At 41.3% G+C, this 23,144-nt stretch overlaps 1 protein-coding gene across 1 annotated transcript in view; it reads right to left on the bottom strand.

Annotated features, from left to right (window-relative positions):
- pcnt (pericentrin) overlaps positions 1-21,690 on the bottom strand; it is a 34,507-nt gene extending 12,817 nt beyond the window's left edge. Inside the window, exons 1-39 of the mRNA XM_025901156.1 lie at positions 21,483-21,690; positions 17,481-17,657; positions 16,889-17,029; positions 15,452-15,601; positions 14,465-15,351; positions 14,032-14,364; positions 13,300-13,702; positions 12,650-13,066; positions 12,344-12,562; positions 12,150-12,245; positions 11,916-12,059; positions 11,490-11,745; positions 11,307-11,386; positions 10,891-11,164; positions 10,634-10,734; positions 10,163-10,274; positions 9,880-10,006; positions 9,610-9,729; positions 9,442-9,514; positions 9,229-9,333; positions 8,995-9,106; positions 8,872-8,912; positions 8,653-8,784; positions 8,250-8,493; positions 7,968-8,106; positions 6,690-7,107; positions 6,417-6,614; positions 6,241-6,312; positions 5,722-5,826; positions 5,268-5,420; positions 4,396-4,559; positions 4,059-4,068; positions 2,691-2,803; positions 2,409-2,581; positions 2,059-2,240; positions 1,776-1,938; positions 1,369-1,611; positions 690-922; positions 410-517 (exon numbers count right to left, since the gene is read on the bottom strand). Of these exons, the coding sequence (XP_025756941.1) occupies positions 410-517; positions 690-922; positions 1,369-1,611; positions 1,776-1,938; positions 2,059-2,240; positions 2,409-2,581; positions 2,691-2,803; positions 4,059-4,068; positions 4,396-4,559; positions 5,268-5,420; positions 5,722-5,826; positions 6,241-6,312; positions 6,417-6,614; positions 6,690-7,107; positions 7,968-8,106; positions 8,250-8,493; positions 8,653-8,784; positions 8,872-8,912; positions 8,995-9,106; positions 9,229-9,333; positions 9,442-9,514; positions 9,610-9,729; positions 9,880-10,006; positions 10,163-10,274; positions 10,634-10,734; positions 10,891-11,164; positions 11,307-11,386; positions 11,490-11,745; positions 11,916-12,059; positions 12,150-12,245; positions 12,344-12,562; positions 12,650-13,066; positions 13,300-13,702; positions 14,032-14,364; positions 14,465-15,351; positions 15,452-15,601; positions 16,889-17,029; positions 17,481-17,657; positions 21,483-21,530 (7,266 nt within the window). The 5' untranslated portion in view covers positions 21,531-21,690. The remainder of the gene's footprint in view (positions 1-409; positions 518-689; positions 923-1,368; positions 1,612-1,775; positions 1,939-2,058; positions 2,241-2,408; positions 2,582-2,690; positions 2,804-4,058; positions 4,069-4,395; positions 4,560-5,267; positions 5,421-5,721; positions 5,827-6,240; positions 6,313-6,416; positions 6,615-6,689; positions 7,108-7,967; positions 8,107-8,249; positions 8,494-8,652; positions 8,785-8,871; positions 8,913-8,994; positions 9,107-9,228; positions 9,334-9,441; positions 9,515-9,609; positions 9,730-9,879; positions 10,007-10,162; positions 10,275-10,633; positions 10,735-10,890; positions 11,165-11,306; positions 11,387-11,489; positions 11,746-11,915; positions 12,060-12,149; positions 12,246-12,343; positions 12,563-12,649; positions 13,067-13,299; positions 13,703-14,031; positions 14,365-14,464; positions 15,352-15,451; positions 15,602-16,888; positions 17,030-17,480; positions 17,658-21,482) is intronic.
- Positions 21,691-23,144: the final 1,454 nt, after the last annotated feature.

Below are 23,144 nucleotides of genomic sequence, written 5' to 3'. Positions count from 1 at the left end.
AAATTCTGATTAAATATATCGTGCTTCAGTATTTATGGGTAGATATAAATCAGAGCATTGAAATACTTTAACCTGTGTTTCAATCACAAAACACTGGACAAAAAAAACAAACAAACAAACAAACAAACAAACAAACAAGACATCTGTTTTTGAAGCCAACAAAGCAATTGATCCAAACACGAGAGTTTTAACAGAGACTATGTCTGTGGTAATGAATTTGAAATTTAGGCTGAATTACAGGATAGCAGTAGATCTGATAAGACAATGTTTGAAGAAAAAAAAAAAAAGAAGAACAAAAGCTGCTGTTAAGGTACTTCTGTTTTGGGTTTAAGAAATGCTTTGTCACCAAATCACAGGCTGAGAAAAGCTGTAATATTTACAGACACACAGCTAACTTAAAGTGCCTCACCTGGTATCCTTTATTATCCACACTAGGAGTCTGTCTGAGCTGGGCCTCAAGCCTGCGGATCTCCTGCTGGAACTCATCCCGTTCGTGTTCACGTTCCACAGCCTGCTCCTATTATGGACGGCAACAAATTCAATGAAAGCCTGTCCGCTGCATTAAGCACCAACTTGGAAAATAGTCTGACACTTTACTAACCTTGGAAAAACAATCAAGAAAGAATCCATGATATCCAAATGCAAACAAACCCAAAGATTACACACCGGTTTAATTTGTCAAGCCTCACCTCGATAAACTGCCTGTCATGTTTAAGCTGCTTCTCCAGTGCTTGGACACGCTGGTTGAGGTCTTCAGTGTGGGTCTTGTGGTGCAGCTCCGTCTCCAGGTCTCTGGTTTCCTGCTCCTCGAGCTCCCTCTCCAGAGTCTGGAGACGAAGGGACAGAGAGCGGTGGTCCTTCTCTGCCTGCCGCTGCAAGTCCAGCCTATCTTGGGACAAACGATCCGTCTCTGCCAACAAAGCTTGAAAAATAAAAAGTAAAGTCAGTAAAATTGTTTTAATTTAATTAAATTCAGAGGAATTTAAAAAAAAAAAAAAAAAAAGCAGAGGCAGAATATGAGTGAGGTTAAATACTGACAATTCAGCATAATCTGCCTTAAGAAATAGAACAGCAAATGACAGCACTCCAAGATGCTTTGCCACACGCTACTGGTAATTGCCATATTACAAAAAGCAACCTCACAGCACTGCAAATATATGCATATTCATCCCCACCCCCTTCTCACACACTAATACTCCACTCTGACCCACAAACCTGCGTCAGGATCTAAATTGAGCCAATGGCCTACGGAGAGAAGACACGTCTGAGCACAGACATTATATAAGCGCACAGTCAAACTCACTAAAGAGGTCATGTAGCATTTTATGCAGACAAATGATTTCATGTTTTTGTACTTCCTCCGCTAACCTTTCTCTCTCTCCCCAAGTCCAGCAGAGAGATGCTCCTTCTGTCGCAGGAGGATGGCATGCTCCTCAGTCAGCTCATCATGCTTCACTCTGAGGGTGTCCAGCTCTGCGGTAAGGCCCTCCATCTGGTGTAGCTTCACCTTCAGGTCCTCTAGCTCCTCCACAAGCCTCTCCTCTTGAGTCTCCTTCTGCTGTAGCAACTCCTCTAGGGCTGCTTTTTCAGCCACGTAGCCTTCAAGAAGACCTGAAGACATCATGCAAATTGTACAAGTTTATTTGAAAAGGGAACGACCTCAAACACGACTGAGCATCACAAATGGCAGAGCTGTTAAACTGTGGTGCAAGGGCTAAACGTGCAGCATAAACACAAGACAGCAGCAGTATGCCAAACAAATAGATAGTGCTCACCTTCTGCTTTGTGAAGCTCCACCTGGAGCTGACTTTTAAGCTTGGCCTCCTGATCAAGCTGCTCCATTAGACGCTTGTGCTGTTCAAGGAGTTGTGCAGAGTCTTCTCTGCCTTGAGAAAACTTTTCCTCCAGAGAAAGATGAACACTGTGAGTCTGCTCCAGCTGGAGAAATGACCAGCATAAAATGATCAGACACCTTGCAAGGCTGTAAAACAGGAAAAAAAAAAACAAAACAAAAAAAAAAAACCTATGTGGACTGAGGAGCATCTCTACTTCCTTTACCTGCGTATTGGCTTGGTTGAGCAGCTCTAGCAGTGTGTCCACTGTATGTCGAAGCCTGCTGCAAGCACTTAGAGCTGCATCTTCTCCACCAGGACTGATCTCACCATCTGAAACCAGGAGACTCTCACAGAGCAGCTGGGTGAGCTCCAATTCCTCTGATGACAAGTCTGCAACTGAAATACCTACGAAAGAGCAAATTAAGTGTTTTTAACCAATTCTCACTAAAAAGAGTCCTCCTTGGTTCCTTTATAAATAAAGCAATTTTCAGTTAATCAACTTTATCCCCTACAAAAAAACAAACAAATAAATCCTATCATTCATTGTAAAATTATAGAATACGTCAGTCAGACCTGATTCTTGTGCCTCTTTGTTCACGCTTGAGCTCCTTTGGTGAGTCGCCTGCTCAGACGTTTTGGCTCGGGCACTGATCTTTTGTCCAATCAGTTCTTCTGTTGCCACGATGCTGCGGAGCATCTCAATCAGCACCTGCCTCAGCTTCTCATTTGTACGGTGTAATTTACATCTGGGTTAACAGGTACACAGAAATGAGAACATTCAGGATTTGTGAAAGCTCAGAGCTGCTGCTTAATATTTATTATAATCATATTTTAACTACACAACTAAATGCACACCTTTCCTCTTTAGCTGTCTGTAAGTCATCAGTGAGCATCTTAAGAAGGTTCCCTCCCTCCTGTGTCTCTCGCTCCCTTCGTTGAAGGAGTGTGTCCATGGTCTCCATTCTCACCTATGCCATGGCTTGTTTAAAACCTGTGTGCAGCTGAAACCCAGAGAGGACAGAAGTAACAGACTGAAAAAAAGGGCATGGCAGGACCTCTAAACCCAAAACATAATAAAAAGACTGAAACACTGGTTCTGTGCCATCCAAGTCTATCTGATTAAAGCCTCTGGGTCTTAACAAGGGAAATGGGAAAACCACAAAAATATCCAGATCCAAAAGCATAACACAGAAGACATTTACAAGGCTCAGAAGGAAATAAAAACCAGCTGTCGATTGTAAATATATTGAATACAGACTTTAAAGAGAAAAACACTCCTCATTTTAAAGTATATAATATCAAAGGTGTCTGATGTTAAGTACCAACCCAGTACGGTGACAAAATCCAACTTCAGGACGTCAAACACTCAAAAGCTAGAAGAGTTTTCTTGCATATCTGTTGTAAGCGTCCTTACCCTTCCTTAGCCTCTCCGATCTCTCCCTCAGCTTTCACCATGTTTTCCCTCCCTTTTCCCCTCCGGCTCCCTCCCACAACTGCATCTCATGCAGCCACCTGCCTCACCAAAACAATGCTGTAGCCATGACAACAGCCCCCTCCCAACCTCTCTTAAGCGCTCCTTTTTAACCTCGTGGGGGACACAAGTGTGGCCGTCTGTTAATATCTCACTACAAAGAGTCAAGCTAGACAGGTACCATGGAAACAAATATATGCAAACACCAGTCAGTCAGGAGACTGATCAGTTTGAAATCCAAGAACGGGACCGCAGGTTTTAGGAAATATTAATGGAGGTAATATTGCAACTGCCTTGTTACAACCCTAGAAGATAATTAAGTCCAATCAAATAGAATAAAAAATAATAAATAAATAAATAAATAAATATAGTCAGTCGGTGAGAATAAATTATAAACCCCAAAATGAATACAGTTATGTGCCAGGTCATGATGTATTAATATTATTGTAAATGCTTTTTGTAACTGTCCAAATGAGGTTACAAAAATGTGTGAGAAAAACAAAACAAAAACAAAAAAAAACAAAAAAAACAAAAAAACCAAACAACCCTGATCTTAGGAAAATTTTCCTGATCTTAGGAAAATTTTCCTAAGAAAATGTTCTTAGGAAAATTTTCGTAAGATCAGGGTGAAATCAAAAACTTGCTTTACTTAGGGGGAAAAAAACAAAAACAAAAAACCCAAAGCAAATGCATTAAAACTGTTTTAATGTTGATCTACTAATCAATTATTCGGCTAATGCTTTTAACCTTACCGGCCTTAATCTGATAAACAAAAACAAACAAAAACAAAACAAAACACCGGATTGATGATTTTATTCATTAATATGTTCATCTCCCACAGGATACCATCTGATATATGCTGAATAAGTAAACTAACCTACAGATCCACAGTCTGTATAACCATCCCTCACTCTTTGCTTTAGTTTCCAAATCATTGCATCTCCTCAGTCCTCTTGTGGACCTTTTCCCTTTCTTCAGTAAAAAATACAAAATTTTTCTGTCCACTTCGCCCAGTTAGTCTTGCATCCCCCCCCCCCCCCTTAAGTAAAAGTTAAGACTTCACAGATATATTTATATGCATGTATGTACATATGTATGACTGGTACCTGGGCCACCACACCATCTAGTTGCTGCAGCTGGGCAGTGAGTTGGCTCATTTTCTCTGTGTAGCTCCGCTCTTTTTCCTCTTGTTCAGACGTGAAGCTCCGCCTCAGGTTGTCAAGCTCCGCCTCCTTCTGCTCTTCAAATTCCGTCTTCAAAGAAAACAGTGATGTGTATAGATTAATTCAAAAACGCAGAGCAACAGCTGAAGTACACAGCAGGTTCGTTCATTCCAGAGATCTTTGGACTGACTGGCTTATAGCTGACAACTGGCTTGCACATTTCAGATGGTAAAATGCTAAAAGTCTGGAGGGGGGGGGAAGGGAAAAAAAACCAAAAAAAAAAACCAACCTAACTTCAGCCTTAAAACCTTCTGCATCAGGGGATAAAAAGCTTAGATCCATCCCATTTAGCCACTGTTCAGATGGCAGCAACACGAACACATGCACGACCCATCAGCACACACATTCAGAGAACAGAGGGACAGATGGACATGAACACTTGTACATATATGACGGAGGGATTATGAGGAAACTGGGTTTGGATGAAGCCCCAGTGGGATCAAGTCCAACAGAAAAAAAAAAATATCCCTGGGAATGAACTGGTGCAGCTGGAGCTTAGAGAGGCCAATGGCATCACACACATGCTCCAAATAATCCGGAGCTATTGCATAATAATGTTTGAAACGAGTTAAATAAAGAAACAAATCTAGGGAATATCAATGTATTTTCACATGAACTGCTTATATGGAGAAACATGGCTACCTCAAAGGTGTTCAGCATTAAAGATCTTAATTGAAAGGATACTTCTAATCCAAACTGTTACATCTATCCCAAGGAGTTTCTTTTTTCTCCTCTTACCTTCAGTTGATTAATCCTGTCCTGCAGCCGCTCTTCTGATTGGACTTTGAGGAGCTCCACCTCTTCTAGGAAGTGCTGTCTTTGCCTTGACGACTCTTCTTCAAGCTCCCTGCGACATGCCTCTAGTTCCCGTGCCGAGACTCCCTTCAGCTCCTACAGCAGACGCATGTATTTATTTAATACCGCAACACTCAGTTAGTCAGAAGGTCAAATTTTTAGTGCTTTGGAGAAAACAAAATCCAAATAAATACTCTGTGCCTCTACGCACAAATAGACCATTATGAAGGATCAACAATAATTGAGTGTAGTCCCTTCACTAATGGGCTTTTAGAGCCACTGAGACAAGAACTGACAGGTAACCATTAAAAACAACTCACAATTTAGAGAACGGGATGTTAATTCACGTGGTTTAAAAAAAAGGAAGAGGATTTATGACAGACTGTGACGCACACACCTGCAGCTGGACTTGGTGCTGTTTGGTTAGTTGCTCTTTTTCGGCCGTGTAGGTTTGCGAGAGCTCCTGCAGAGCAGTGCTGTGTTGCTGCTCAAGCTCTAAAACCTGCAAAAGAAACCGACACAAATCAAGTCCGATTTAGAGTCTCCTGGCTCCTAATGCACAAGACTAAGCTAATCAGATAAAAACAAGCCAAAATTGATTATCCAGCCAAGCAAACTTGGCTCCAACGCTTTTATTTTGGATTTTAACATAACAGTTTGATAAAGTTTTAATGGCTTCAAGCTATGAATAACTGCCAACAATCAGATTATATCATGTTTAAGTAGAGACCATCTGTTTGCCATAGTTACATCTTTTTCAGAGGTATTTGCATTAAAAATGAAAGGAAATCTGCAATTATATACTTATTGTTGTGACATTAAAACCAGCCTAGTAATGAGATGGTACACAGTTATTTGGCTTTGAGACATTGGAAAAACAAACATGATGTAGTTATCATGATGACTGGGCATGTACCTGGTTCTTGAGTGTTTCCAGGGCTTTGCAGTGTTCAGTATCCAAGGCCTCTTTTTGAGCAGCCAGTTCAGACTGTAAAAATAAAACATAAACATAAGTTTTTGTTTTGGTAAAAGTAATTTTTGCTATTTTTATTTGCCGGGGGGGGGGGGCAATCCCTCCTCTTCGTTTCTCACTTTGTGAACATGGCTGAGCTCGGCTGCCATGGCTTTAAACTTCTCCATGTGCACATGAGCCAGTTCTTTCCTCAGTTCTTCCCTGATGGACAGCTGCGCTGCAGTATGACTCTCTATTAACTGCTTATGTTCTGAATTCAGGAAAATCAGGTCTTCGCGATGTTTCTCCTCAAGCTGAGCCATTTCATCACGTAGTGTCTGCGATTGTAAAGGACAAAGACATTAAAATCCACAAACAAACTGAGAAACTGTCAGTGGCTTCCATCTCCTTACCTGCACTTCTTTCAGGTAGGTGGCCTCCAACGTATCCATGTTACTCAGCATCCTCTTTTCTAGTTCATCTTTCTCCTCCTGGTGTTTAAGAGTCAATTCAGCTTCCAAAGCCTCTAACTTAGCACGATTAGTTTCTTCAAGACGTTCAAGGTCTTCCTTTAGTTTGGAACCAAGGGATGCTTCCAAGGCAACAAGCTCTGCATTATGCTTAGATTCAAGCTCGGATGTTTTAGCTGAAAGCTGATCTTTGTGAGAGGCACAGAGTGAATCTAGCTCTGCTTTGTGTTTGGCATTGAGTGTGTCCATTTCTTTGGAGTGTCTGTTCAGTAGCGTTGCTCTCTCATGTTCCAGCTCAGCCACAGACGCTTCATATTTCTCGATTAAACACTGCTCTACCGCTGCCTTTTCCTTTTGGAACCTGAATAAAGACATGAAAAAGTACCCAAAAAGTTAACATGTTTGAAGAGTAACTGAGACATTCCAATACCATGTTTCAGTTTTTGATTTACTACCATGTGGCCTGAGTTTGCAGTGCAGACCCTCACAGCAGTACAGCAAGAGAAATTGTAATTTTATTGAGTGTCCATTTCATTACAGTTCACCTTTACCTATACAGCTGCAATATCATTGCTATAGCAACCATATGCATTTCCCTCCTGTATAACCTGAAACAAGCCTGGGCATGTCATGTGTCAGCCTCAGATTCAATTTATTATCGAAAAAGGGAGTCATTTCAACAACATCTAACAAACAACAAGAAAACTCTTCCTGCTCAAGGTGAAAACAAACTTGTTGTATCACTTGAAGCAGAAACACCCTCGAGTGCAGCAAGACTCGGAAGGAGGAGATATTAGCAGCTGGTGATGTGTGGCCCGGAGATAAATAAATCAGTCCACCATGCACCACTGGAGCACTCCCTGGTTGTACTGTGCAAATGGTTAATTCAAATTACTGGTGCAGTTACAAAAAGCAGGGCCTTAGGCAGCTTATTAAAAAGCTCAACCCAGGTAGAAAACATTTTTCAGTTTATTATGTGACAATTTTGAGCAGCTCCTGAAGAACCCGAGCTTTATATTTTTCTTTTATCACCAAAAATAATTAAAATATTACAAATTTTCTTGAAATATAGCTTCAAACCATTGTAAAGGGTATTTCTCACTTATTATAATCATTATTAATTAAGAAAAAATTCATATACAATATATATATGATCACCTGTTTAAGTTAATACACCCTGGATTATACAATTTCAGCTTCAATCAACACTCGTGAGCTCACCTCTCTCTGGCCTGGCACAGCTGCATCTCAACCTGCTCATGAAGCAGCTCTTTGAATTCTACAGACAAGCAGTCCTTGGTCTTTTGCAGCTCTGCGTCATGGGCCTCCACTTTCTGTTTCAACAACAGAACCTGTTGGCCTAGAAGGCAGACATTAAAAACTGATGGAGAACCAAAGGGTAGATTCTGTATACAGTTTCCAAAACATGAGATCTGGCTAGAAGATCCAATTCACCAACATTTTTATATAAATAAAAATTACATGAGTCCTGGAGATTCTTACTCTCATCATTTTCCAGTGCATCCTGAAGAGACTTCAATTTCTCCTTCTCCTCGTGAAGTGCTTTTTCAAGCCGTGCCTGCTCCTTTGCCATCTCATCATGGTGTGACCTCAGGACAGAGATCTCAGATTCATACTTCTCTTGCAGCTCTTCTTTCAGCTTGTTCATATTCTCCTGTGCTTGACTCCTCTCTAGTTCAAGAGCTTCCTCAAGACGGGCAAGTTGCTCAGCAAACTCTTGTTTCATCTGCAGTATTTTGAAGGAACATATTAAATAGCTGTTACTAAACCGAAGCTTGTCACTGTATTATGAAATCAGTATTTTCATGCAACTACACCACATGCTGCACAGTTTTCTGTTTTTACTGTGTACGATAGTTTCTAGTTTGAAGGATTACAGAAATACCTTCTGCATGTTCTGGATCTCAGCATCATGCTGCTCGGTGAGAGCAGCCACTCTGTTCTCCAGAGTGTAGATGATGGTCGTTGCTGTTTGCAGCTCCTCAGTGTGAGACCATATCCTGTGTTCCACTTCAGCCTAATTATAACAATAGAAACATTCAGATTTTGGGACAAACAATGTAATCTCAAATTTGTTATCTATATTATTAAGCATTCTTCTCACCTCAACCTGCATTGCTGCCTCCAAATGGACTCTGGTGAGCTCTACAACAAAGATATTCAAGTTTAATCATTTACACACACACACACACACACACACACACACACACACGTGTATGTGAAGGACCTTGCAGATGTCTGTCAGAAAGTTTGGCTCTGAGTTGCTCAAGGTCCAGAGCGTGACGAGTTTTCATCTCCTGCAGCTCTTCATAGTAATGATCAGTGAGGTCTGCGCGCACCTGAAGTTAAAATATACAGCAAGTTAACCAAAAATTAAAAACACTGGGAGTGATAACAAGCAGTCACATATTAGTATGATATCACTTTAATAAAAGGCTGAACATATAAGTTGATGTCTGACCTTCTGCACCTCTTCCTCGAAGGAAAGAGTCAAAGAAGATCGCAGATTAGAAAGGTCCATCGTGTGTTTCGCCTCAAGCTGAAGTGTCAAACTGTCAAGCATTTCCTGGATGAGGCACAGGAAAAAAAGCAGCCTCTCAATCAGTTACACTTAATATGTATCGACTTAAAATGTAACTGACAGCAGCGCCCATTAAACATCTGCATCTCTTACCCTATGTTTCTCCAGCTGAATAGTATCAGACAAAACATCTTTATCCCCTTGAGCTTGACACTGAGACAGAGGACTGAAGCAGAGACCAAAGACTTGAATATTCACAAAAACATTTGTGCAAAACTGCAGAGCATAAATCTTATTTTATATCCAGATAAAGTGAAATACCCATCATCAGTAATTTTAAGCAGAGAGTCCTCCAAGGCACCTTCTACCAGCTTCAGCTGTAGCAGAGCAATTTCCTCTTTGTAACTCTCCTCTGTTGCATGCAACCGCTTCTCAAAATACCTAAAAGCACGATGAGGGTAAAACATGATAAAGTAGAGAAATTAAGCTCAATTTAAAGAAACCCATAATTCAGATGTCTGTTTACACTAAATGTTAATATTCAGGAATAAATGCATCAAGAATGTGTGTTTTCAGGTGCTTCTATGGTACCTCCTCAGGCTTTCTAGCTCAGCCTCATTTTGCTCTTTAATTTCTCGTTTCTGTTCATTAAACTCCATCTTTAGGCGTTCGATGTCATCAACCCGAGATGAGCGAGCAAGCAGCTGCTCCTTAAGCTCTGTAAAACAATAAAGCAGACAGCTGTCAATCAGTCACCAAGAACAGGCAATGCTAATAATATATCATGTTTGTTAGAATGTAAAGAAATCCAGTGTATGAAAAAAAATAAATTAAAAAAAAAATCCAAGCTTTAGCCTGGTAGGCTTATTCATACCACCCAACTCCTGACGACTAGTCCTCATGCTCTCCAGCTGAATCCACAGCTGACTGATTTCCTGATCCGAGCTCTGTTTGAGCAAGGTCTTCTCCTCCTGTAGCTGTGAAACCTGGGTGGCAAAGTTTGGAAAAATGTTTTTATGAAAAAAAAATGACCCAACAGTTTTAAGATGTCAATATGTTTCAGTAAGTAATTATTATATTAATAAGTTAGTGTTTAAAACTTCTGGATACTGAAAAAAAAAACAAACAAAAAAAAACAAACCACACCTTTACAAAACTGAAAAAAAAAGATTATCCTTTTTACTGTGACTTAAGACTTAGAAAGCTGCAGATAAAATGCATATTTAGGGTTGTAGTAGACCAGTAGTTCAAACTGCAGGGCAAGCCCCTTTGGTGCTTGAATACATTTTTACCAGACTTTGAGGAACTGACCTGGGACATGCCAGAAACATGGCAGTAAACTAACCTCTTGCTGCAGTTGCTGCTCTTTCTCCTGTAGGTGGAGGGCTTGCTGCTCTTTCTCCTGCAGCAGTGCCTTATTAGAAGAAATTACCTCCTCCAGGGAACCTTTTACAACAACAACCAGAACAGAGTCAGCTTCACTCATCATTACTATGCATATATTAATGTAATACACAAATTCAAATCATGGATTTAGAGGACTGTGCAGTCCTTATGAAGGTGTATACTGTTGAGGAATATGGGGACTGTAGAAGGACTCACAGACAGCAGCGTCTCTCTCAGCCAAGGCTCGTTTCAGCTCCTCTAGTTTCTGTGTCTGTTCTTTACTGGAGGTTTGGAGCTCCTCTATCCTGGCTTGTGTCTCCTGTACCTCTGACTGTTTCTGGGACGCAGCTTCCTGCGCTTCAGTGAGGGAGGCCTGGGTGCTGGTGAGTTCAGCCTGGGTGGCACTGAGGCTGTTCTGGATCTCCAAAAGGGACGTTTGAAAGTTTGCCTGCATGGCTTCAGCATCTTTCTCCCACTCTGCTCTTAGATCCTGAAACAAAATAAAACCAAAATGGAGTGAAATATAATAACACACACAATGACAAGACAGTGCATGTTTTTAAAAGCCACGGCAGTTTTTTGAATTATTGAATAAAATGCAGCTTTTGTATAAAAATATAATGAAATTTTACCTGTATTTCTTTGGCCTGCTTTTCATCCATTGAAGCCCCTTCCTGAGCAACACGAGTCTCCCACTGCTCCTTCAACTCTTCTGAACACACAAGAAACGATTCTTTAGAAACTGGATGACTCAAACAAAGACAGCTAAAGAATGAAGATCATTGAGCAGCTGGGATGATCTTGTTTGTAATCACCCATGTCTTGATGGTGCAGCTCAAGCAGCCTCTCCTGCTGCTCCTGGTTCTTTCTCTTGATCTGGTCCACTTCTGACTGATGGCGAGCCTGCAGGAGTGCAATTTCTTGGTCAAATTTCTCCTGCATAGAGGCCTGGACCTTGATGAGGGCAGACGTCTGCTCCTGTTCCACGTTTTCTTGAGAGCGCTCAAGATGAGACTTGTGGACTGTGGTCAGGCTCAGATGCAAGGCTTCAAGCTCAATGGCCTTTTGAGCCTAGAGGAATAAAAGCATAATGAAATGATGAATCCAAATCTGTCTTTATGAGGACAATAATATATTTCACTGACTTTGGAATATTTAAAAAAAATAAAATAAAATAAAAAAAAATGAAGAGGCTGACTGAATGAATAATGTTTCGGCTTGTGCGTCTGCATATAATATACCTGAACCTGCTGCAGTTCAGCCTGGTGAGCGGCCTCCATGCTCTCTCTCAGCTCCAAAGAAACCTCTGTCTTCAGCTGACTGACAACCTCATTGTGTTTGGCACTGAGCTCTGAGATCATCCGCTCGTGCTCACGTTCAGTTACCTGTCACGAAAGAACAGCCAGAAAAAGCTAAAACGGCGCTCTTGGTGAATGGAGTCCTCACTGCAGTGAAGGAGTGAATTGCTCCGATACCTGTTTGATTAGACTGATCTGTTGCTTCTGTTCTTCCTCCATACTGGCCCGCTGCTTCAGCAGCTCTGTCTCCAGGCGAGTATTCAAGTCAGAAATCTAAAGAGTCATGCAGATTATATTTATTATTGCTTGCTACTAAAATTAACATTTAATCTGACTCTATTACAAATCGTACAGCAGTTGATGAATCCCACCTCCTGCTGATGTTTCTCCATCAGATCTTTTATCTCCTGCTGATGAGATGCCTTCAGCTTTTCTGTAGCCTCCTCCACAGCCTGTGCCTGCTTCTCCAGGAGAGCCTTCACCTCGTCTACTTTCTCCTTCATTTGCTCCTCCAACAGATGTCTTACATCAAAAATCTCTTTGTCCTTCTCCAGCCTCTCCTCCTCCCATTTTTCCTTCACTTCAGCCAACTGAATATAATTTTATAGGTTAAATCACTGCACATTAAATGCAAGCCAATTTGAAATACTAAAGTATGGCATTACGTAATCTCTCACCTCGACATCCTTGGCTTTTAGCAGCTTCTCAAACTGCTCGAGCTCCTCCTCTAGCACTTGTTCCATTTTTTTGATTTGTTCATCCATCTCTTCTTCTCTTCTGCTGTGCTCATCCCTCTCCTTCACAGCCTGAGCCCGATCCTCCTCCGAACAAGTCAGTTTCTCTCTCAGACAGGAGATCTGAGACTCTAGCTCATGCTTCTCTTTTTCAGCACAGTGCAGACTATCGAGGCTCTGCTGCAGCTCCTTCTCCAGCCTCTCCACCTCCGTTTGAACACTTAAAATCTGCACACGTGTCGTTTCAAGCTCCTTTAAAACTGTATCAAGCTCTGTAGGCCTTTGACTCAACAGCGTCGATGCAGCTTTGTGCTCAGTTTTTGTCTCCTCGAGTTGTGACATGAGATGCTCATAGTTGGCCTTGAGAAAAGGAAGCCAGGGAAATGGTTTTAATTATTTATACAATAATTTTCTTATCAAGTCAAAACCTCCAATTTGATGTCTTAGTACAAATATGACTACAGCACCAGCTCCACCATTCCAACTTTGTTAAAAAAAAAATAAAAAAATCAAAAAAATCTAATTGCTCAGAAACCTATTATTATCATATTTGAATGCATTGTAATTATTGCACACTTGTGGTACTGGCATACCTGTAATGTTTGCAGCTGGTTGTCATCTCTGAATTCTGTGCTCTCCAAATCTGCAGTCTGCTTTATCTCCTGCAGAGATGATACGAGCAGCTCCTGCTGTTTTTGATGAGACTGGAGTGCAGTTTCCTCCTCCTTTAGTTCCCCTACCAGTTTTTCATCCTCATCTGATGGAAAGGTACCAGATACGAGGAGGGAAGTTTCAGCAGAGATTTCAGTTTCCTTTACCGTCAACATTACTACATTCTCCTGCTCCCATTCTTCTGATAAGGCACAGAGTTTGCTCCTAAGGCTGTCTTGTTCATGGACTTTCAAGTTCATCTCCTCCTCAAATTGTCTCCTCATTTCCTTTTCGTCTTCGAGCTCCTGGAGAGCTTCCCTAAGCTCTTCTGTGACTTGAGCCCACCTAAAAAGACAGATAATAATAATAAAAAAAAGTGTATATCAATCTACAGTAAGAAATAAATGTAACCACAGTAAACCAGCTTACATTCAAATGTTTATTGTAAACTAGAGATTTATTTCTTAGAAATGCCTTTTTCCAATGTGGATATTTAACAATATTCACCTTGAGATAAATATTTATTATTAATCAAAATTAATAGAGTTATGTAATTTACTTTAGAAGTAAATATTACTGTATTAACACAATAGCAACATCAATGTTAGGTATAGAGCACAGAGTTGTTTTTAAAAGGACTTCGAATTAGTCATTTGATAAATGAACTTCATTACCTGCTCCTTGCCTCCTCAAGCTCTTCTGCACTCTTGATTACTTCCTCCTTTAGCACATTTAGATCTCTCTCCTTAAGGGCCAGCTCCTCACGGAGCTCCTCACACTGCTGACTCAGCAGTTCTTTTTCCAAGTTTGTGTCCTCAGACTGCTGCTCGGACACGTTACTCATTTCCATCCTGCCCGAAGCGGAGTTGTGAAGCCACTGAGGGTTGGACTCGTCAGCCGAAGAGTCCTGTGGGCTAGAGGTGTTTTGGCGGTCGTCGTGTTCTTCATTCAGACGTTTGGAAATTGATAATAGTTCTTCTCCAAACACATCACTATTTAGCTCAAAACTGAGAAGACACAATGACAAAGGGGATTAATAAATAAATTCTAAGATAATTGACGATATCTACAGCTGGTAGATGGTGCAACAATAATAGCTGCTCTCACCTGCGGTCTGCAGATATGTCCAGCTGACTGCACTGGTCAAGGTTCTCAGTTATCGCTGAAGACTGCAAGTGTGCAAGGGGAGCTGAAGACAAGTAGCGCTCCATCAGAATATTTCCAGACACTGATTCATTCATACTGCCCTGGTCAGCTCCACTTTCCAGATTAGCCTCATCAATACTGACAGTCTCACCAGAGCTAACGCCGGCTTTTACCTGGTTCTGCCAATTCTTAGACGCTTTGAGTCCCATCACCTCCTCCTCTTTAAATTTTAGTTCTTTCTCCCTCTCTTCCAAAAGCTGCCTGACTTGCTCAACCTCCACCGTGTGCTCCTCTTTGAGCCTTTTCATCTCCTCCTCAAGACTCTGAAAACAAAGGGCAGAGCTAGCAAGCTTCTCACTATATCTCTTCCCTGCATCTTCCTCCTCCTGAAGCCTTCTCCTGAGTTCCTGCAGTTCTATGTTGAGGACCTCTTTCTCCTCTTTGTATTGTTGCATCTCAAGGCACTGACTTTGAAGTTGGCTTAACTGGATATGAAGGTTTTGCAATTCTGCCTCCCTTTCTTTTCGCTCTTCTTCTCTTTCTTGCTTCTCGTTCTCCAGCAAAGAAAGCACGTGCTTGTTTTTCTCCATCTCCTCTGCTAGTTCGCTACATATTCGCTGGCTGTTCTTCCTTTCTTCCTCCAGCTCAGCTCTCAGCTTGCACAGAACAGTTTCTACATCAGTTTCGCCTTCAGCATCAGACTGCGAGCCAGAACTTCCCGAGCCCTCTGATGGCGCTTCCTTATGACTGATGTTTGGCTCTTGGGAGGACGGTCCATGGTAAGGCTGCTGAATATTAAGGGCTTCAGTTCCTGACAGATTTTTGATACGTAGAAACTCCACACTGGTCTGTGTGACAGACGAGAAGACATTCAAGCAGCAGTTGTTGTGCATGAGCAACGAAGCACAAATAACAACCACAGCCACATTCGGTTTGATTGGCACTTACCTGCTGGAGCTGCCTCTGCAGTGCCTGAAGCTGTCCAGCGAGAGACTGTGCCTCCACCTGTACCTGGTCTCTGCTGGCCAGTGCCTCCTGCAGGTTGGAGCTGAGTTTGGCAATTATTTCATTACGCTTCTCCACAGCCTGCTGTAGCAGCTGCAAGCAGGACAAAAGTATGTGTCAGTTTTACGAGCAATCAAACACTCATAACTTCACACACTTCCATCAGCTTTTGCAGAACATATTGTCAAATGTCCGGCATGAATTCCTACTTCCAAATTAATTTTTCTATTTTTCCCCCTCTGTGGCTGGCCAGAAAACATACTAAACACTTCAAAACAAACAATTTATATGCAAATTACAACAACAAATGAAGCCCACAATCTGGTTGAAGAATCAAACCATTAACTTACAGTACCTTGTATACAGAGAACACACCCCCAGTTTAAGATTTAAATACACAGTGAACACGTGAAACACTACGTGCCAAAGACACTAACCAGATTCCTCTGCATACAAAGCTTCACATTAGACCAACGGTGCTGCTTTTTCAGTCCAGAGCACCAAGCAGCCATGCAGAAGAGGAGACTTGGTACGATCCCCCATGGGAGGGTGATGACACAGAAATCCAAACAAACAGTCCTCCTCACACGCATAACAATACCATAACAAGACTTTCATTGTCTTAGTGAGCAAACAAGGCATCAGGACAAATTAAACACATCCAATTACAAAGTACACAATGGAACTGATTTAGATAACTGCTCAGTTCTGAGGTTACTGTGTGTCAATACAGAACTTAAAAATGTGAGCCCAAGTAGATTACAGTACCCAGTCTTGTTTCTCCATTTCCAGTTATGCTTAAACCAGCCGAGTTTAACATGATAATGAACTCAATCAAACCGCTTATTGCAGGATTACTGAATTATGCCATACAAGACAAAAGACGTGCAAATATCCTGACATGCTCCTTGGATCTGCACTAATAGATGCAAACCTCGCCACTTAGCATCCAACTTGGAAACTGCTTCAAGAAGCTAACTTGCGCCAAATATGGAGACAAAGCCCTTTATGTAATTAATCCAATCAGCACCAGGACATGGGGGGGGGAAAATGTTTGCAGACGTATGAGTCAATTCTGATAAACTTAAAAAACTAATTTTATAAAATACATTTAAAAAAAAAGGCCGTTCACACCACTTGTTCAACTTCTACAGCTCAATCCAGAGTACAGATTTGGTCAACGTCTCTGGCTCATCTCACGAGAACAAATGTAAATCCTCTGTCCTCTTTAACAATAATGACCTACGTTTCTTGATTTTATTCTTCTAAACATAACCAACCACCACCATGGGCGAACCCATCTATGGTATTCTTGAATTTTCCCCCCAGACACACTTTAAAAGTTTCCTACATCAGTGTCCAGATACTGGCTTTGTATACCTTGAGCTGCTCTTTGCCAGTAAGTGCAGCTAACTCCTCTTCTCTCAAGTCATCCACAGGGGAGGGACTATGCTTGGGGGTGAGCGGCTGATCCTTCGCTTCGTTCTGCCGAACCTCTGGTTTCTCTGACATTTGAGGCTCCTAAAGGATTAAAAAGTATTAGATTTAAAGTCTAATCTTACCAGAGTCCACAAAAGAAATGTCAGGAAAAACCGCATGTGCTGCAAATTTGCACATTTAATGTCATTAGTGAACTCTGCCTTAGTGGGGGGGGAAAAAAAAAAAAAAAAAAAAGCAGTTAATCCTGGCCATGTTTCCATGACAACATGGCCTACAGGCAATGTGATTGTTAGTGACCCATTTCTGTAATGTATGTTTACAGACAGGGGGCATAGACCACTTGTTGAAGCATACAGTGAATAAACAAAATTAGACAAACACTGGGGGTGGGGGCTGTGAGTATGAATGGAGACATGACCATGATGAAAATAACCAACAGTTTTAATTAAAACTAATAATCTTATGCTCCCTACATATCAAAATTGCTTCAGTGTCTATTATTGATGAGCTCTCTAGGCAATCAGCAGCATACCTCATGGTTGGTGTTGTTGTTATGCTCTGTGGCGCTGGCAGATGGAAGAGCTGGTTCTACGTGGCGATCTTCCGTCGAGCGGTCATTCTGCGAGTCAATCTGGCCCTTCCTCTTCTGCGTCTTTTTCGCCGCCCCCGCCCCGTCGCTTTTCGCCCGCTTCTGTCTGAAACTAGCAAGCTGCGCAAGAAGGACAGCGAGAGGTAGATGGACACGTACGTCAGCACCAAAGAGCACCACCACACTATCAGCATGGTGAACCTCAGGGGTTGAAGGAGAAATGAGGTCAGAGTCCAGATTTATCTCCTCAAGGTAGGGAAATGTATACAAAATGAATCAAAACTTGACAAAAGTCATCATGTGAAGTTAGTGATAGTCCACAGTGTAGAAAGGAAAACCCCTTGTCTTGATGAGTCAGTTGCGCAGCAAAAAAAAGCCCAAAAGTAGTCCCAAAACTCAAATCCAAAATAGACTACACCATAGCCTGACAAGGTATCCAAGTTCAAAATGAGGTGAGGCAGCTAAATATTCTCAAATCTCCAGAGAACAGGCCGATGAGAAGTGCAGATTTTACATTGACACACAGTGGACAACCTCTCAGCAGACCAGAAACAGAGCAAGGTTTAAAAAAGGACACGCAACTGTCACTTTGTATTTCTCAGCTTGTCAAAACCTGAAAATCAGAGATGCAGCTTTTTTCCCCCCCTTTTTTGAAAGGGTCTCTTAAAGTCCTTTCTGTAGCTATAAAAGGAAAAAAATATCAAGACTCTAAACCTGACAATAAAAAAACTGCATAATTACATTAAAACTACAATATTTATCTTGAATTCCAGAGGAAACAATTTGATAGAAATTCACCTCGGTCAGTTTGACTGCAACACACCCTCTCCTCTGTTCACTGCCTCTCTCTCATGGCCCGTCTCTCTTCCTAAGCAGCTTAAATCAGATTACGGCAGCTCACATTGTGACAGAGACCCTCATAGAGCTTTCCATCAATATAAGACAGCAATTATTGACTTCCTTTCTTGCTGCCTGTCAGACCTGTCCATTCTTCCTCATCGGGCAAGTTGCTCTACTGTCCAGATATAGATCTTGCAGTCTGCAGGCAACAGCGCAGTCAGCCCAACCTTTCATCCAAAAACTCGCTGCCAACAGCCAACATCCGAAGCAGAGGGATTCACAAACTCTGGGTAGAGGATGGCATGTGTCTAGACTAAAGAAAGAGGGTGGAGACTGGGACATGCATTCACATAGAGAGGAGGAGACAGAACTCTATGTGTGGCAAGCAGCACTGGAGTGTGCATGCTCAATTCAATTTGAGATTACATGGCCCTGGGAGACCTACTTGTTGCTTTATGTGATGACTCACAAGCGTGATGCATAACAATATCATGTGTGCATGTGCATAAAACCTTGTTCTGATCACATGTTCCTTGACTACACTGCCACATTGTAGGTTCTGCTTTATAAGCAGCCTGAAATGCATCCATCACTGTACAACCTCAGTGTCCGACTCTTGAAAGCAGCCTTTTATCAAGTTAACCACACTTAAATGTTTTCCTACCTTAAATTGTTAGCTTTCTTTCCTTACTTGCTTAAAACCGCACCCATTCTCCATCCATCACCCTATTCACTGCCTCCGCTTGCCACAAAAAACAACAACAAAAAAAAAAAAACAGAAAAAGAAAAAAAAAAAAAAAAAAAAAAAGAACAAAAAAAAAAAAGCCCACATCACATCTCAAAGACAGCAGGATGAGCTGTGTTTAGCCCAAGGCCACTTCCGCCCTACTGAGACTGACTAACAAGCTGGCTGAAGCTCACTCTAGTCAAATTAGATGTAATTGGACTGCTGAAAGCTGCTACGGTGTTCTCAACAATGTCATCATGAAGCCAGGGTCAGGGCGCACTGCTGTCTCCAACAATGGGTCAATTTGCTGTCCACGTTGGTGATGGTGTCAAATTTGTGCAACGCTTTTAATGCCAGAGAGAAATCAGAGCTTACCGATGCCACAAACATAGTAAAGGAAAAAGACAGCACTGCATTACCATAGCAACACCATTCATGTGAGACACACGCGCAACATCCTCCACCTCACCCAATCTCATGGGTGCACTGCACCACCTGATGGCCTGTAACTAACATGACAGCATACGCAAGGTGCATGGCTATTTTAGGCATTCAGATCATGACTGCAGGCAGATTTCCTTTCAGATGCTGTATTGTTTGAAGAGCATTATACATTAAAAGGTGACAGCGATTACCCCACGGCGCAGAAAAATAAGAAAGCTGTGACTGATCACTCAACAGAAACAAAACAAAACAAAAAGAAAAGACAAATCAAAGAAGAAACAGCCACAAGCCCAAAAGTCATTGATTTGCTCCTTCATCCACCACTTTCTATACTTACATTCTGACTCCGAGGCATGGTGGAAGATTTCTATAAGGAATATAAATGTTGTAGTTGAGTAATTTTTTGTTATTATTATTATTATTATTATTATTATTATTATTATTTTCCCCAAAATGAGTTCCATCACAAATTATAGATGGATTACATCATATACCACATCCAGTGTAAATGGCTATCCTAAAAAGGTGACTTAGTTTTATACATTGTTTCTAGACCACATGGCTTGTTGTCAATGTGGGACAAGCCATTTTTGGCTACTAGCCCATTAATAATATGGCTTCCCATTAAGGTGAAATCAGCTGCTTGCTATTTCTACTTGTAAACACCAGAGTAGCCATTTTCAAAACTGATGAGGGCTGGAAAAAAAAATTGCTACTTTGGGGCTTGCTATAACTAAATGAAGCATGCATACTGCTCTCTCAGAAAATCCTGGAGAAGAATGTCAGACCATCAGTTTGCGGTCTGAAGGTCTGACTCACTAGTTCTCACCAGCACAATGACCTGAAACACACCAGCAAGTTCACTTCTGAATGGCTCAAACAAAACAAAAAAAGGTTTTAGAGGGACCTAGTCAAAGTCCAGGCTTATGCCCCATTAAGATGCTTTGGCATGGGATTAAACAGGCTGTTCATGCTGCAAAACATCTGAATTCACACACTTCCACAACGAAAAGTGGCACAATATTTCTCCATAGTGAGGTGAAGCACTCATTTCCAGTTATCACAGATTGCAGTTCTTTCTGCCAAGGTTGGAGCAACCAGTTATTAAATGAAATCATTTAAAAACTGCATTTTTGTACTTTGTATTCACTGGGTGGTGGCGGGGGTCTTTGGCTAACATTAAAATGAGTTTGATCTGACATGTATGACAAGTAAACAAAAAGAATGAAAAAAAAATTGCCTCCTTCCTGATTTCTGAGCACTATGTCACTTAGATACAAGTAAATAGTACTTGTTTAGAGAGCTTAGTGCGGGATAGGCTCACAAAGATTTGCCACAATTTTGAAACACAGATGACTGACTTGGTGAATAGTTTACTTTGGAATTGAGGCTCTGTTAAAACTACTGCACAAGTAAACCCTTTCAGTGAGTAAACATATGATGTTGATCCACGTTGTTTAGAGCTGTAATGGCCTGTGAATAATGTGCAACCTGCATTCTCAATAGCAAAATAAATCAAGCATGTCCCAAAAATCTCCCACCGAATGCATCTTCACTGCACACGAGTTAAAGGCAAACTTAACACATATGTCTAAATAAAAATGAAAGTTATTTGCTATGGTCAATGGAACAATCACGTATGTGTTTACTGCTGAACTACCAAGTAACTTATGTGAAAACTGCCTTTATTTACCAGCTGATTAACCTGCTTCATAAATGATGTTACTCTTCGCTTCTCATATGCTACGCCCAACCGCGGGAAATACATGGTGAGAGCCTGCAATTTAACACCCAAAGGTAATTCAAGCCACAACAAATGTGCAGTCATTTTGGTGGTGGGTGTAGTTAGCAATGGATAAACGCAGAGCTATGACAAAAGAGTTTGCTAAGTGCTAGCATTCAATATTAGCATGCGTTACATGTTAGCAACAAACCTTAGCTCTCCCAGCTTCTACCTTCCTCCGACGTTCATCTTCATCCATGACTTGATCGAAATAAACGCGTTAAAGATTTAGGACATACGTCCTAATTTAACTTAAAATAACGCTAAACCTTCCTTCAAAGTATAAGTTAACCCTTAAACAAATCTTTACATGCAACTGTCAACAGACAATATTCAGTATGGCCGCCAAGTCAACGTAGCTCCGCCCTTATCGAGTTTCCCTTGCCTAACTGCCCAATCAATTAGTTACTTTCCTCACCTTCGGCCAATGAAATTCGTGTTGTTTAAAAATAAGTTAAAAGCACCGCCTACTTTATATATCAGTCAAAACTAGCACTCAACTAACCAATCAGATTTCTGCTTCAAGCCGCCTAGACTGGATTGACGTCTCTTGTAGCCAACCACAATTAGCTCATACAAATCATACTCCTGTCACAGCTGGATGAGGAGTTTGTCATTTAGGGGGCGTTCACAGTGAAGTACGCAGGTTAAAAATATTAATACCGTTCACATTATATTTATTTAAAACACAAAGCAACGATCTACAGTTTATATTAATTAAAGATTAGTGCCTAATGTACTCAAACAGTGCGTTTCCGTTTATTAGGAATCAATGATTGTGCCACGTTAGAAAGGTTTTGACTATACCCAAATGAGGTGAGCATCAGCAGCAGCCAGCACTAAAGCACTAAATCCATCCAACAGAGCCCAGTAATAATTCAGAACCCAGCTTTAGGCTTTTGTATGTGACAAATCAAAAGAATAGGACACATTTAATGTTTGAAGGTTTTCTTCACTGTCCCACCCTTTGTTTTTTTTGGCAGCAGAGGAACCAGACCAAGCAGGTAATGCAAGTCATAGTTAAGTCCAGTAGTAATAAACAGGTGTGTCCCATGGCAGCTACTCTGTGGCTTTAGTTTGTCTGAAAAAAGTCCGAGTTACTCCAAATGCCAAGACATGAAGTAAAGTTTAGCTAAGTCAAGTCAAACTTTATTTCTATAGTACATTCAGAACAACCTCAGCTGACGAGAGCACTGTACAAGTCAAACAAAATAGGCTTAAAATATAAACTCTACATAAAAGTCACAAAATCAAGCTGTAAGCCTGTGTGGTTAAAACTTCATAAAAAAAGTTATTGGAACAACTTGAATTTGGATTTGGATGGAAGTATTTCTCCATGCATTCTGATGAAAGTAGGACTTGCCTCTTGTATTTCAACCTTTTATTTTTATTCCATATCCGAACATCCAAGTCTGACAGAGAACCCATAGCTTTTAATGATCAGAAACATGGCACGAGTCGCATTTCATCAGTGCTCCTCACCATCCACCCACAGTACCCACCGATCTCCATCATCCAGCCACTGGTCTGTCCTTCCTGCCCTCTCTACCACTACCTGCCCCAACTCAGCCTCCTCATGTACTCCAGCAGACTATGAGATACAGATCTCATAACACCCCAGTGCCCCTCTGTTTCTATTTGGTCTGTTAAGTGTATTTAATATTCTTCTCCTCCTCCTGCTACCTGACCCAACCTGACCTACACTGCGTACAAGATTGCACGGATTAGATTTAAAATGTTCTGGTAAAATCCCCAAGTAAAATGATCTTTTGACCTCCCTGCATTAGCCCAAATCCCATATCCCATATACACC

Source organism: Oreochromis niloticus, linkage group LG19 (genome assembly GCF_001858045.2).
Source record: "Oreochromis niloticus isolate F11D_XX linkage group LG19, O_niloticus_UMD_NMBU, whole genome shotgun sequence".
NCBI classification, from domain to species: Eukaryota; Metazoa; Chordata; class Actinopteri; order Cichliformes; family Cichlidae; genus Oreochromis; species Oreochromis niloticus.
Note: the sequence above shows the minus strand (reverse complement) of the source record. Positions and strands in the feature narration are given on the sequence as shown.